The sequence below is a fragment of the Lissotriton vulgaris genome, chromosome 1_1, assembly GCF_964263255.1.
Source record: "Lissotriton vulgaris chromosome 1_1, aLisVul1.2, whole genome shotgun sequence".
Taxonomy (NCBI): Eukaryota; Metazoa; Chordata; class Amphibia; order Caudata; family Salamandridae; genus Lissotriton; species Lissotriton vulgaris.
In genome coordinates this window covers 1410055912-1410072092 of record NC_141685.1, presented here as the reverse complement: position 1 = coordinate 1410072092, position 16181 = coordinate 1410055912, and the positions used below count along the sequence as shown (strand labels likewise).

Genomic DNA, 16181 nt, shown 5'->3' with positions numbered 1-16181 from the left:
TATGTCAAGAAACTGTGTGTGTGTCCTGCCTCAACATCATAACAGTGTACCATATCTGTACCTTCTCTCTCTCTTTCGCTCTCTCTTTCTGTATATATATATATATATATATATATATATATATATATATATATATATATATATATATATATATATATATATATATATATATATATATATATATATATATATATATATATATATATATATATATATACATGCTAATCACTGTAAATCAAGGAATTAGACACATGATTGTTAGAGGGACCATCATCTAATGTTTCCACGTGCTCATCTGGTTTAGCAAACCAAAAGCGCTGATGCATTTCGGTGGTTAAGTCAGATTTTGACCACCTTCTTGAGGACAACAAGATATTTCCCAGACAAGGGTACATAATATTAAAATATACCTGTATAAAAACATATGAATACAACACGTATCTTTCACAAAACCATAATAATGTACATTTCTTTACATCAATGCATAACATTTCATTGTATCAGAGACAAGTTTAAATCAACAATAAATTGGAATAAAGCTTAAACAAGAAAACGTTCTTGAGGTCACTCATTCAGTTCATTACCCACAAATGTTCAATTTTCTATCCAGCTACTCACATTACATTACATTTTTATGGTTTTATATTTATGATTTCAAGTAACCTGGTGTCAATTCTGTATAGTTACTGTACATTCTTCATGTTGTTTTAAATACTTTGTGTAAACATTTGATATTAAAGACTTGAACTAACCGGTAACTTAGTGGTACTTGACTTGATTAGTTTTGGGCTTGCTGTAGAATGATGTAAGTGACTACAAGGGCTTGATCCATAACAAATGTACAGAATAGCACGCATATAAGTTCAATTTAGATTTATTAACCTATATGGCTATTCTGAAACTCTGGCATGGATCCAGTCCTCATGGACTTACATTGGTCACTCTTGATGGACATAAAGACATTAAACATTCCATGGTCTTCCTTCTAAAGGAAGGTTTGTCAGGGAGCCCACACATCTGTGCTAGGTTTCAGTGCATGGAACATATGATATAATATTTTGTCTCCTTTGCTAGCAAAAATGCCATGCTTACCATGTATAAAGTGTGCAAAAATGTTGTGGATTTCCAGTTTGACCTTGTGGCTTTATAGGCAGATAAGACATGGTTTTTAAAGATGCAGGCCCTTATTACAAGTGGGTGCATTTCCCCCACAGCAATAGATCTGGGTAAAATTCTGCATGTTGGCATTATAAGTCTCTTTGGGCCCAGAATGATCAAATCCACAAACTTGGGACCTGATAATCCAGGGCTAGAAACCCCAGACCTGAGTTTGCTAGTACAGCACATTCTATCCACACTCCAAGCTGAATTACAAAATGCCTTTCAAAATCCCAACAACGTCTACTTTTGTTCATTGATCCATAATAAAACATCCTACAAAAACATAAAATTCCCTGTCGCCAAAACCCAGTAGCTAAAGCAGCGTCCAGATTTAGGATCATAAATCGAAATTATGATAATGTTAATATCCAATAAGAGATTCCATATGTGAGTATAATACATGCATGAAAGTATTCTTTATAAACAAACACATTTCAAATATATACATTGAGCATAATTCAACACACCTTTTGCCCTGAAGACAGTCCTGCGTGAGGCTTACGTACTATTGTGTTTTCATAAAGAACCCTTGCACCATTGTATAATGGTAATAGATGTGGCTATGTGCGTGGAAGTACCACAGTCCTGTATGGTGTGCACAAAGTGTTCGTACTGTAGTCTGTGTGCTTTACTCAAGGGGAAAAGGCGAGCAGGCCTCATCATGATGGTAGCATTTTTTATTCTCTTTTTTGATTCTTGAAAATCAGCCAAACCATTTCAATAAGTAGAAAAACCAGTATTATACAGAGAACCTCTAAGTACCTCAGGTCCTTCAATTGCAGAAGAACAGACAGAATCCCGACTTTTTAGAACTTTAACTGCTTACTCATGATAGTGGGAGACTACCTAGTACTTCTACTATCAAGCCAGCAGGATTACGCTTAAAAATGTCTGGGAACAAGTGGCTCTAATGCAGTAAATATAACTTACCATAAAATGCTATTATTTAAAATCGGTATTTTACAATTCTTTTGAAATGTGTAAAGTAACAGGAATATTAGCGAATAATAGTTTAACAAACTGTTTGTGAAGCGCGTCAAACTTACGTATATGATGGACAGCACTCCGTTGTAGTTACTGGTGGGAACATTTAGCACCAGCTTCAGTTGTGAGACAAACACCTGGAAGGCAGCGGCTGTGGTGAAACCTCCAACCAGTGGATCTGCGAGGTACCTAACGATGAAGCCGATCCGGAGCACCCCCATCGCAAGCTGCAAACAAGAGGGGACCAGTACCAACGTTACACCACCAAGACATGGGAATCAGCATCAGTGTTACACAGCCGAAACATATGAAGCCGCATTCGTGTTACACTGCCGAAGCATGCAACCGACATCAGTGTTAACAGGTTTTACACTAGCAAAACATGTTAACTGCGATCTATCAGTGTTACACAGCCAAAACATTTGAACAGGCTTCTGTCGTGTTACACAGGCAAACTATTGGAACAGGCATCATTGTTACACAGCCAAACCATGCAAACTAGCATCAATTTGAGTTCCACAGCCATATCATGCAAACTTGTCAATTTTACACACGTCAAAACATTCAACCCAGTATCAATCAGTTTTACACAAGGCAAAAGGTGAACCAGCAACAATGATAAGCAGTAATAATATGCAAACCGTTATCATAAATGTCATTCAGTTAAAATATGCAAATCAGCATTAATGACACAGAGTCAAAACATGCAAACCAGAATTAAACAGCATAAAACAGCCAAAACTTTCAGTCTGGTGTCAATCAGTGTTACCCAGTCAAAACATACAAACTGGTATCAAGCTGACTAAACATGCAAATCAATATGATTGTTACTAAGTGAAAATGTGAACCAGTATCAGTTTTACACAAAAAAGGTCAACACGCCATGAAACTTAGAAAGCATATTGTTCGTACTTGATTCAAGGCAGAGTACACTCTATATACTAACGTGTTTCATGGATCTCCAGTCACCGGACACTATCCTTGCGGGGCCTGAAAAAAGTGTTGTTGCACCTTTGCCCCTAAAGAAACCACACTAATAGACAATATACTTTGGATGCAGGAGGGTGACGCTTAATTGTAACTCTAACCATGCTGTTTACTGTTTGTCTTGCCTATGTGGACTTGCATACATGAGCATAACCATGCAAAAAGTTAAAACAAGGATATAGGAAAATGTAAGTATCTCAAACAACCCAAGATCCCTACAAAGCATGTCACACATTATAAATAATTAGGTCTATAGCATATAGAACTCACATGAACTGTACAAATAATTGCCCAGTCATCTAAAATCGGAAATACACTTATTAGGAAAGAAAGGCATTGAATCATCACCCAAAGGACAGATAAAGATGGACATAAAGATACATTTGAATTTGGTACTTTACCATTCAAAATTATGTAGATATTAGCAGTATTATGGATACAGATATGCAGTGACAGCTGCTACTTTACCGGCGTTTTGGGGGGGGGCAGGGGGCGGTCGTGGGGGTGGAGGGGGAATGAAAAAAATATTTTAAAAATCACTTAGCTGCCTGCCAGCCATAGCCTCTCACTCCTCTTCACCCGCTTCCAGGACTCCAGAGGCAGGAACAGGAAGCACCCAGTTTTCCAGACTCCCCTAGCCAATGTGCCGTGGTTTAGCGCTCAGAGAGAGACTGGGAAGCTGTGCATGTTCTCCATCTAGGCTGTACAATACATCCTGGTGGAGTACATGTAAAGTGAGCATTTAGAAGGGTGCTCACCACTCCTCCCCCTGCTCCTCATTTGAAATGACTGCCATAAGAGGGCAGGTGGAAAGTGGCATTGTAATCCCGATGGCGGAGACAAGGATGGTTCCACTGTCTTTATGGTATTGCCATTCCGCCTGCTGCCACAACGGGCTCTGTGAGCCTGTCGAAAGTACAGCTGTATTCCCCCGTGGGTTTCCTTCCGATCACCAGTATTGTAATACGGCGGCTAGACGAAAATCAGTGATGAATGGTGGAAAGCCTTGGATGGGTTGTTGGATGGCTTTCTGCTCAACATCATAATTAAGCCCTAATACTTTACCCTAAACGTAGGATGAACTTTACGTCCTTGCTCATGATTCAATACTTTCTTGTCTGATTCAATCTGGCTTCTGTTTGATGGCTTATCTCCTTAATCTAGCGTATGTCGTACCTGTAAAGAATTTTAGCCTCACAATCTCTTGACTGGATGGGTTGTATCCTTCCTCTGCGGAGGTCAGGGTAGTATTTTTCCTTTTGCTTCCTTGACTTTTACCATTGGACTGTTGCATGTATACCTTCTTCTTTCCCAACTGTTGTCCCATTTCGTTGGTAGCTTTAACCCCTCTCTCATTCTCTTGTGTGTCTACACCTCTCCTTGTTACTCCTCACCCAACGGAGTTGTTGCGCTTTTTATTAAAAGAGACGCCCTCCATAATCAAAGGCGAGAGCCTTCAAAACACAGTTTATCGAGTGGTCCATTGTCTTCACACAAAATGAGGGGCCGGACTGTTTTGTGAGTATGGGATTAGGTTGGGTGGCAAAACAATGCCTTCCTCCACTTCTCCCCTTTGAATTTGTTTTTACTTGCAAAAGGTTGCGCAATTATTTAAGCCTTGTTTTTTAGGTCCAGCAATAGCCAAGACCTTTTGATTTTTATGAAATTACACATGAAGGAGCCTTTGCTAGCCCTTTTTATTAATTACTCTGTTCTATTGTCATTCACTTTTTTCTTCCACCTAATACAGCATAGCGATTGAGGAAATGGGTCAGACCACTTCAGCCATTGGCAAATTTTACTGTGAGTGACGCCAGTCTGCACTTTGACAAGGAGCAGGGGCCGCTCCTCCGTTATCAAAGCCAGGAGATAAAAAAATGAAAATAAAACTATTTATTATCATTTTATTTTTCCTGATTAAATCAAGTGGCTCAAGTCAAGGGCGGGTTGGACCTTCGTTTAAGACAACAGCAAAGCGATATTGAGGGTTGTGCACTGTATGTGTGCATGTCGGTTTGGTCAGCCGTCATGCACACTTACATTTCCCCAACCCAGCTGTGTTGCACAGCTGAGTGGGAGAAGAGCCACAGGCTCCCTGTCTCTGAGCAAGTGTTAGTCCAGCCCACTCAGACCAATCCTGGCGTTTCTTTCGTGCTGAGTAATGGCACTGGGTAATGGCATGAGAGCAGCGCCTGGATTGGGTAGGGAGTCTGGGAGCCTGTGCAGTGCGAATATACAATGTTACATCGCTGTCTTCACACCGTAATACCTTTACAACACAGGCATTACAATGCAAGTTGTTACAATGACTTGCACTGGAGGGCGCTGGACTTAGGAATAGCATGATTTACTATTCCAACTCCAGCCTACGTTACAGTATGGAAGGTGTTGGAATAGTAAGTCATACTATTCCTCAGCTTAGAGCGCCATCCAGCGCAAGTCATTATAATCACTTGCATTGTAATGCCCACATTGTAAAGGTATTGCGCTGTGATAACCGCAATGTAACCAATGTTTCCCGTGCAGTGCGCATGATAATGGAAGACATTAGGCTACTATCTCCCCCCCCCCCCCCCCCCCCCCTCTCGCTGCCCCACCACTTTGTTTTGTTAGCAAACTCCACTGACAAGTAGCCCCCAGGTCAGGATTAAGTTTATATGAGGTTTTGCCTTTGGGCAACTTCTATTAAGTGTTAAGTTATGCTGTGGTATCTGACTCTGTTGCTGACTCTGTAGATCGAATGTTTTTTGTTTCTTTGCCACTAGGTAGGGGTTTTGTGTTTGTGATGAACTGATTCTAATATCTAGACTCTGCTATCCAACAGCGAACCTTTTTTTATATTTATTTGGTGTCAGTGGCGTAGCCAGTATGTCATGGGCCCCATAGCAAGGAAATAAATGGGCATCCTGGCTGCAATTCTAACTGTGAAATACAGCAATTTTCAGGGTTCATCGAGCCTCTCGGGCCTTTGATGCCCCGGTGCCACTGGACCTGCTGCACCAATTGAAGCTATACCAGTTTCACGTACCTCACTTTGTACGTTTTCTGTCATCAATGGGTAGTGCGCTCAACTTCCTGGTGGTCAAGCTGAGAAGACAGTCAAAATGTGTGGATTTGCGTAACACCAAAGGTACATATTTGCTTTTTTATTTCAGTTCACACAATTTTCATCTTGGAGTAGTGTTGAATGTCACTAATGTAATCGGCGTAGATTCTACTTAATGTTCATTCATTCCCACTATCTTTTGGAAGCAAGTAAGCAGGATTCTGACGTAATGTTCATTTTTGCCCATTCCTTCTGTCCCTGTTACTCTCCAAGGTTAAAATAATAATATCTGCCATTTGTGTATATAAATTCCTGTAAATTTACATTTACATTTACATTTGTTGGTGTTCGCTTTAAAGAGTGCTTAATTTTACTAATTGGTGTGAAGGATGTATCATATTTATTTTATTGTTTTCGACTAGCAGCTGACTCATGTTTAAATGCTATATTGCATTCAAAGAATGGATATGGTTTTGAAGGATTAATGTTATGCTGGTTGTTAATTGCCTGTCCTGGTTGTATCGAATTGACCTGGGCCCATTAGTTGCCCGTAAACCTTTCACTTTGATAAGTGGATCGATGGTTTTAGGGTGTGCAGTTTTTATTTCCCCCATTCCCTCATATATGCCTCTGCCTGTTTTACAGAACCCATCTTGTGATTGTATTTGGTCTTAGATGCTCCAGTGCAAAGTGTAAGGAATTAGAGTATTTTTTTGGGTGGGTGACAATCCACCTCAAGAAACAATCACAACCCTGGTCAGGGTGAACCCTCAAATTCGCTAAATTAACCAGAGCTCAACCCCCTGGAAGGTACTGCACAGAGCTGACAGGCTAAACCTAGAGGCTATGGGTAACATATTTGACAGTACCTAAACAGTAATAGAGTTTAAGTGCAACACAATAAAAATACCAAACCAAATTAGAAAAACATAGTAAACTTTAATGAACAAAATTACATCAAGATGACAAAAACCCTACAAGGGGAACCGGAAATATGATTTTTTAAGTGGACATAACACGAAGAAACACAAAGGGGCCGATTACGATGTGGCCCGGAAAGGCTCAGACTCACGGACGGAGATTTCCGGGCCACATCGTAATTGGCCCCTCATGCCGGTCATTCTGGCTGGCTCCTGACAGACTCAAGGAGCCCATTGGCCAGTCAGAACCGGCTCATAAACCCAAAGGGCGGGACTTTCTGCCCTTGGGATTACGATGCACAGTTTCCAGCATGGTTTCCATGCCGGCCTGTCCGACATGGAAACCATGTAGACCTTGCATTTCTGGTTACCACAAGCTAGTAGGTAGGAATGTCTCCTGATTACACCCTGGCCAATGGGGTAAACACTCCCAGGACCATCCCTGCCCATTTTATGCATTTTTCAAGATGGGGAAGGTCTTCTATTGCATTAAGCATAGGCTCTGAAGAATGTGACTCTCTGTGGGGCATGTAATATGATAAATGTAGTGTCCTTCCACATCCAACCCCAAGATCTTGTTTGAAGCAGCCACGTTGCCCCCAATAAACCCAGAGACATATGTCTGGTAGAACAAATTTGTTTTCAGCCCCAGACAGTGGAAACACACACCCATTTTTTTGCATCCTGTTCCCCTTCTTTGAAGTGCTTCCCAAATGTTATATGTAAGCCCATCAGACCTGTGAAGCAGGCTTTCACATTGAAGCAGAAGATGACACTGTCATGTAAAAAAATATGTTCACAGTGATTGGAGCCTGCTAGCTGGAGGGACCAAGGAATGGCCCTTCCCAGATGTAGCTAGCATTTGCCTGTGACTGGGATGGCCTCTTTGTGTCAGGGATCACAGGTGACAGTGCCTACCTTGCCGCATTTCTGGGTGGGAGGAACTACATATTCCAAGAGGCCCAGCGCTCCGAGGTTCATGAAGTAAAATATGTCAACACACGCAAGACGGCGTGTGTTATTCACTTCATCAGAGTCTTCGTGTGCCTGCAGCGGTGGGTTGGGTTTTAGGAAAAGAACCTTCCCTCGTGGATAGAGACGTTACCCATCAGAGGCAGCATCCTGCCTCGCGTTAGTTTGAATTCTCTCTTGGACTCAATCTTTCCCTCATCCGAGTGCAGAGAGCATCGTAATCTTTTTCCACTTCTGTGCACCAAAGCTGAGTGTATTGGAAGACCGGAATACTGAAAGAAGAATTCCCACGGATCAACCAAGCCATTGTGCCCGGTTTCCTTTTGTTGGATATTATTTATTTTGGCCCGAGGAAACGGAGATTGTCTGCTTCCAGGTAGGAAGTACAGGGATATTAAACTCTGTCATTGTTTTTTTTCTTGCTTATCTTGATTTTGAACTTCAAGTTGGATTAGCGTCAAAGGTGTATGCAAAGATTATTTTCTCATATACATAGAGGAAGAACCGATAATTAACTATCTTGCTCTTGATGGTGACATTCGAAGGAGGAAGAGGGTTACTCTGTATTGATCATTTCTCCTCTTCCCTTATCATTCTTTAACATTCTTTATTGTTCATTTATTGTTGGAATGAATGAATGAGGGTTGAGACCTCCATCCATTACAAAAGAACAGTATATATCTGTGTATGTCGTCTGGCAACAGAGTGTTTCTTTACTTTGTTTTATCAGGCGCAACAGGGAACAAAGGACTGGAAGCTTTGCTTTAAGATTTGAAGTTTGGTGGAGCAGACATCTCCTTGTCTTCCAGGTAGGACTGCGTTTAGTGAGACACATATGAGTGTAGACATTAATAGGCAGTTCTAACAAGTGTTTTCTTGTCTTCTCCAGGTTTGTTTTCCTGCTGCTTCTTTCCCCCATCCCTTTCCTCGCCTGATTGCCCTAAAACTCTGTATAGTACTATTTTCAAGGTTTGGGGATGTCGGGAGGTGGAACACTTTGAGCATCATTCCAATTCCGAGGAGTTTCGCCCTGGGGATCCGACAGAATTACGCAGCCATGAATTAATACTCCTTCCGATTGGGGTTCTGCTCAAAGATGGCTAATTTAGACGATGTACTCCAGGCGTTGGCGTTAGTGCAGCAAGAATTAGTGAGCCGAGATGGCTGCACTTAAGGAGTGGATAGACAGACAGGCAAGAAATGCTTTTGACGCTTCGCCCTTTACACCACAGATACAGCTACACATCCCTCCCCCAATGCATTTAGCCACTCCTGAAAGGTGTTCAGGGAACCAGCATAAAATTCAAGTGTTCTTGACTCACGTTATGTTGCATTTCTCCTGCAAGCCTGACACCTTTCCAAACAATCATCCATGGGTTGTGTTTGCTATATCCTATTTAGCTGGGGATGCAGCAAATTGGGCAGTACCGTTAGTAAAGAACAATGATCCCTTATTGTCTGATTGGGCTGCCTTTCATTGTGAGTTTGAACAAGTGTTCGATAGAAGGGCGACCACCTTTAGTGCCGACAAACAACTGCTAGAACTAAAACATGGTAGAAAAGATTTGGTGGCATACCTGACCTCATTTAACTGATTGGTGGCAGAGACAGAATCGCCTGAGGAGAAGAGGATGTCCTTGTATTATCATGGGCTTCGAGAAGAAATGAAGGAATTCTTGCCAAGATTGACCTGCAACCCATCAATTGCAAGGATTTAATCAACCTTACTTTTAGGCTAGATCACCGGTTAACAGAAAGATCTGGTGATAAACATAAAGCAACAGACTGTATGCCAGGCTTGGCAGGAACTATAGAAAACCTCCTGTAAGCTATGATACCGCCACATAACCTATGGAAATTGGGGCTATCCAATCCCCTCTTTCATAGGAAAAAAGAGAAGCTCGCTTTGTGAACGGACAATGTATGTATTGTGGTAAGAAAATGACATTTTGTGAGAGAATGTCCTTCTAACACAAAAGCTTTCCAAAATTTTTTCTCAAGCAAGAGGGTGGCGGTTTTGGTTCTACAAAAGAAGCAAGAAAAGGCAGAACTTAAAACTACCCCCTCTTTGACAGACAATGAGTGGAAGGTGCCTTCCTTATCAGTTGTAGAAGTTAGGGAAACTGAACAACACGTAGGGAGGAGGAATTACTGTCCATTCAGTTCCCCATATCAATTCAATAATAATCAAGTGAGGGAATGGACACTTGTAGCGTTCAGAACCATTGGTTCAAAAAATGGAAACTCTCATAAACGCCGTGTTGTTACGATATGCGGTGTATCTTGATTATCCGCCCCACACTGGCGTTATGGCATTGTCATTGGGCATCCAGTTATTTGTGCTCTATGCCGGCCTCACCCAGAGGCAACTTCTGGGTCTGAATGCAGTGTCCAAGTAATGAGGGGCAACCTCTAGAGGTATAGTGAATAAAGGTGAAAAAGAAAATTGAAATTTAAAAACCAAATCTTCTCCTATAGGCAGCAATTTTAATATGAAAAAGGTGATAGATTTGGTATTAAGAAACTAGCAGGTATCAACTTTGGAACGAGTTACTAGGTCCAGTAGTACCTCCTTAATGGTTTGGTCGACATGTTTCAGCTCCCTATTCCCGGAGGTCTATGGAGCATTCGTCAGGACAGACATACATACATTTACTCACACGACTTGTGCGGTATAGGTCAATGTATTCACAGCCTTTAACACTCTTGTTGACCTGTAGTAAAGAGAGAATGGAAAACAATACAAACAAATGACAGACATTGCTATCATAATTATCACTAGGGGTGGCACTTTAGTTCTCTATTTGGAGCAATTGCAGGAAACCACTTGGTCGTGCAAAATAATAAAATAAAAAGGGAAAAAAGGAGAAGGGTTATGCAAAAATGGGAGACCACATGGATCTTGTCACTTGTAGTGTCACAGAGCATTGAATATATGCGGTTTAAATGATGACTTATTTGCAGGATAGGCGTATTTTTAGCTGTTCTTTTTCACAGAGCTGTTCATAAGTCTATTGACAAAGGGCTGATATCAAACAGAGATGTCTATAAGTGTGTCCCCTTAAATTCATTTTACACACTGCAATGGCACAAGTGGACGATGGTGAATGTGGTGTAACACTTTTACTCTATGTATACTTTCATACTATGTTCGGCGAAAAACGGGTTTGCCACAGTAGAAGTTTTATTTTAAAAGAAACAGGAGATTGCGTCTTAGGCGTTAGCTCTGTGGTATCTAGCATTGAGTGGACACATACGGAAAGTGTGGTCATGTAACAATTTAGGTATATGCATAATGTATTTTAGTAGCATCTTGGAGAACTAAGCTAATACGTGAATACTCCGCTGGCAGTGGACGGATTCGCGTCTACCATTATAAACATAGTTTAGTTACTCAATGATTATAATTAAAAAGACATGGAAAAAGCGGAACTCCGTCTTGTATACAGAGTCTATGTTGGCGTTTAAAAAAAAAACACGCGAGGGAGCCACTTATTATTACCTTGTGCGAGAATGCAGTCTTACTTCATCGGGGGAACGGCTATCTTGTAGCATGGAGCTGGGGACAGATTTAAACGCTTAGTTATCTAGCAACACGATTAATCGCTGTTCTAGCCTCTAAACAGTCGTAGGAGCGGCGTTCGTACCTGCACTTAGAAGAACTTCCTCCGGTAGTGCTAGCTCTGACCCCGGAAACCCTGGGGCATGTATTTTCCGCCTCTATAAGGCCGTCCTAATAGAAAGAGGACTGGCTCAAATAGACAACTTTATTGGTATAATGCTACACTCACAGCATTATTTACAGACACAATCTTATTAAAGGTTTATACAAGATCGTGTCCGCTTTTTTTCAGAATGTGTGCGTTATTTTCAGAGGTGTTCATTTACAGTTCATTTAAATAAGAACGAAGAGAAAAAGGAAAAATGGACCATTCGGTACTAGTTAGTAATGGAGTGCTGAATCGTTTTTTTCTCCCGGAAAAAGTTATGGGAAATTCTCGATCTAATGAAATAGGATATACCTCAATATTTAGTGTGTCCATAATTCACAGATTTTAAGAGGATTTATTGTATATCCCTTGATAATGGTGATCCTAAAGTGCTCATTCACATTACCAAAGGTCTTAGTCATCTCGTGGATTTGATGTTTCGCAGGTAGTGTAAACATAATATCACAATCTTAGCTTTATGAGTGGCTGAATTAATATGAGGTGTTCCCCTAATGATAAATGCATACACATTGGTTGTCTATAAGACAATATATGGTTTTGCTATCGATATCTAACGATAGTTCTCTATACTTAGTGAGCTCATATTTAACTAATATTTTAGAAGATGTAATCTATGTTCCCTGATGATAGTAATCTTATGTTACAGTACCAAGAGTATTCATCATCTTGTGAATTCCCTGCTTCAGGGGTGATGTTATTTCATACCGCACTATTGGCTCTCTATGTGGGTGAATTAATATGAGTTGTTCCGCAAATGGTAAATGTTTACACAATAAGTTTTCTACTGGGCAATATAGATTTCTGCTTTCATATAAAGCAGTTGTTCACAAAGATTGTCTGTTATATATACTCTTGACTTGTTCTAAGAATGGCATTAACAAAATTGGTGCCAAGGTATGTTGTCATTCATGCCCGTTAGATGAGTCTAAAGGTGGTTTACCCATCGTTGCTCCTTTTCGAAGAGTACTTTTTCAGTATTCTGAGTTTTTTCAGTCAACATCTCCAGAACTGTCCAGCGTAGATCCTCACAATCATGCCCGATCTCAACAAAATGGGAACAAAGTTTAGTATTGTTTTTCTTTAGTCTTATATTACTTTTATGTTCCCTTATTCTTGTTTTCACCTTTCTGCACGTCATTCCTATGTATTTCTTTTGGCACGGACAACTCACCATGTAAATTACATGTGTGGAATTACAATTGGTATGTTGGCGTTGTGTCCATGTCAATGTCTACTTTAGCTGTAGAAATTTAGAGGGGGTTGTGAGTTTGCACACTAAACATGTACCACACAGGTAATGACCAGTAACAGGTGACATATCAACATTTCTTACCTTTGCAGGTTATTTCTTTTGGATCGGACGGGTATGTACCAAAAGGTCCTTTAAGTTTTTAGTCCTTTTATTAGCAAACCTTGGTTTTGGCCAATTGAATTTGCCAGTTGATAGTACTTGCCAGTTCTTTCTTATTAGTTTTTGAACTTCATAGGTTGCTGGGCAATATGTAGTTACACAAGTCATCAGGTCCGGAATTGGTTCTTGCAGGTTTTGTTGTAATAGGCACTCTCTGGGCTGGTGTTTTGCTCGTTTCATGCATTTGGAAATTGTTGCTGCCGTGTAGTCTCTGGCTTTCAGTTTTTGACTCAATTCTAGGGATTGCTTGTTATAGTCACTGTCCTTACTACAATTTCTTTTTAGCCTTAAAAACTGGCTATAGGGGAGATTGTCCCTCAAGGGTTTAGGATGGTAGCTTTTATAGGACAGGGGGCTGTTTTTTGCCGTAGGTTTTGTAAAGGTCTTTGTTTCCAACACTCCATTTTCAGCGAAAAAAATGTCAGACCTAAAAAGTCAAGTTTTTCATTATTTTCAGTGAACGTGAATTTTAGCCACTTGTCTTGTTTATTTAGCCATTCAATGAATAATCGGAGATCTTTTTCCTTGTTCCAAAATAATAGAATGTCATCAATGTATCTTTTCCAGTATAAAATACTGGAAAAGATAGGGTTGATCTCATTGAGAGCAAAGTGACTTTCAAATTGGCTTACATAAAGGCCTGCCACCGAAGGGGCAAAGGCAATGCCCATGGACGTGCCATGGCATTGTAAGTACAGGTCCCCATTGTACTCGAAATAATTTTCTTTTAGGGCTAAGCGACAGCATTCCAGCCTTCCTGGGGTAAACTCGTATACAGTGACTCCACATCTAACCCTACTATGCTTCTCGTAGGGTTAGATGTGGAGTCACTGTATATGAGTTTACACCAGGAAGACACACTCTAAATGCTGGAAGATCTACTATTCATGGAGGACTGGCCTTACAACACTCCACGACATTTTGTGCTGGAATGCTGTCGCTTAGCCCTAAAAGAAAATTATTTTGAGTACAATGGGGACCTGTACTTACAATGCCATGGCACGTCCATGGGCAGTGCCTTTGCCCCTTCGGTGGCAGGCCTTTATGATAGCCAATTTTAAAGTCACTTTGCTCTCAATGAGATCAACCCTTTCTTTTCCAGTATTTTATACTGGAAAAGATGCATTGATGACATTCTATTATTTTGGAACAAGGAAAAAGATCTCCGATTATTCATTGAATGGCTCAATAAACAAGACAAGTGGCTAAAATTCACGTTCACTGAGAATAATGAAAAACTTGACTTTTTAGATCTGACAATTTTCGCTGAAAATGGAGTGTTGGAAACAAAGACCTTTACAAAACCTAGGCAAAAAACAGCCTCCTGTCCTATAAAAGCTACCATCCTAAACTCTTGAGGGACAATCTCCCCTATAGCCAGTTTTTAAGGCTAAAAAGAAATTGTAGTAAGGACAGTGACTATAACAAGCAATCCCTAGAATTGAGTCAAAAACTGAAAGCCAGAGACTACACGGCAGCAACAATTTCCAAATGCATGAAACGAGCAAAACACCAGCCCAGAGAGTGCCTATTACAACAAAGCCTGAAAGAACCAATTCCGGACCTGATGACTTGTGTAACTACATATTGCCCAGCAACCTATGAAGTTCAAAAACTAATAAGAAAGAACTGGCAAGTACTATCAACTGGCAAATTCAATTGGCCAAAACCAAGGTTTGCTAATAAAAGGACTAAAAACTTAAAGGACCTTTTGGTACATAACCGTCCGATCCAAAAGAAAAAACCTGCAAAGGTAAGAAATGTTGATATGTCACCTGTTACTGGTCATTACCCGTGTGGTACATGTTTAGTGTGCAAACTCACAACCCCCTCTAAATTTCTACAGCTAAATGAGACATTGACGTGGACACAACGCCAACATACCAATTGTAATTCCACACATGTAATTTACATGGTGAGTTGTCCGTGCCAAAAGAAATACATAGGAATGACGTGCAGAAAGGTGAAAACAAGAATAGGGGAACATAAAAGTAATATAAGACTAAAGAAAAACAATACTAAACTTTGTTCCCATTTTGTTGAGATCGGGCATGATTGTGAGGATCTACGCTGGACAGTTCTGGAGATGTTGACTGAAAAAACTCAGAATGCTGGAAAAGTACTCTTCGAAAAGGAGCAACGATGGGTAAACCGCCTTCAGACTCATCTAACGGGCATGAATGACAACATACCTTGGCACAAATTTTGTTAATACCAATCTTAGAACAAGTCAAGAGTATATATAACAAACAATCTTTGTGAACAACTGCTTTATATGAAAGCAGAAATCTATATTGCCCAGTAGACAACTTATTGTGTAAACATTTACCATTTGCGGAACAACTCATATTAATTCATCCACATAGAGAGCCAATAGTGCGGTATGAAATTAACATCACCCCTGAAGCAGGGAATTCACAAGATGATGATTACTCTTGGTACTGTAACATAAGATTACTATCATCAGGGAACATAGAATACATCTTCTAAATAATTAGTTAAATATGAGCTCACTAAGTATAGAGAACTATCGTTAGATATCGATAGCAAAACCATATATTGTCTTATAGACAACTAATGTGTATGCATTTATCATTAGGGGAACACCTCATATGAATTCAGCCACTCATAAAGCTAAGATTGTGATATTATGTTTGCACTACCTGCGAAACATCACATCCACGAGATGACTAATACCTTTGGTAATGTGAATGAGCACTTTAGGATCACCATTATCAAGGGATATACAATACATCCTCTAAAAATCTGTGAATTATGGACACACTAAATATTGAGGTATATCCTATTTCATTAGATCGAGAATTTCCCATAACTTTTTCCGGGAGAAAAAAACGATCCAGCACTCCATTACTTACTAGTACCGAATGTTCCTTTTTTCCTTTTTCTCTTTGTTCTTATTTAAATGAACTGTAAATGAACACCTCTGAAAATAACGCACACATTCTGAA

General features: G+C 40.2%; 1 protein-coding gene across 1 annotated transcript in view; it reads right to left on the bottom strand.

Moving 5' to 3' along the window:
- Positions 1 to 16181, bottom strand: part of SLC26A4 (solute carrier family 26 member 4) — a 190414-nt gene that overhangs the window by 70122 nt on the left and 104111 nt on the right. The window contains exon 6 of the mRNA XM_086967193.1: positions 2208 to 2372. Coding sequence (XP_086823319.1) covers positions 2208 to 2372 — 165 coding nt within the window. The remainder of the gene's footprint in view (positions 1 to 2207; positions 2373 to 16181) is intronic.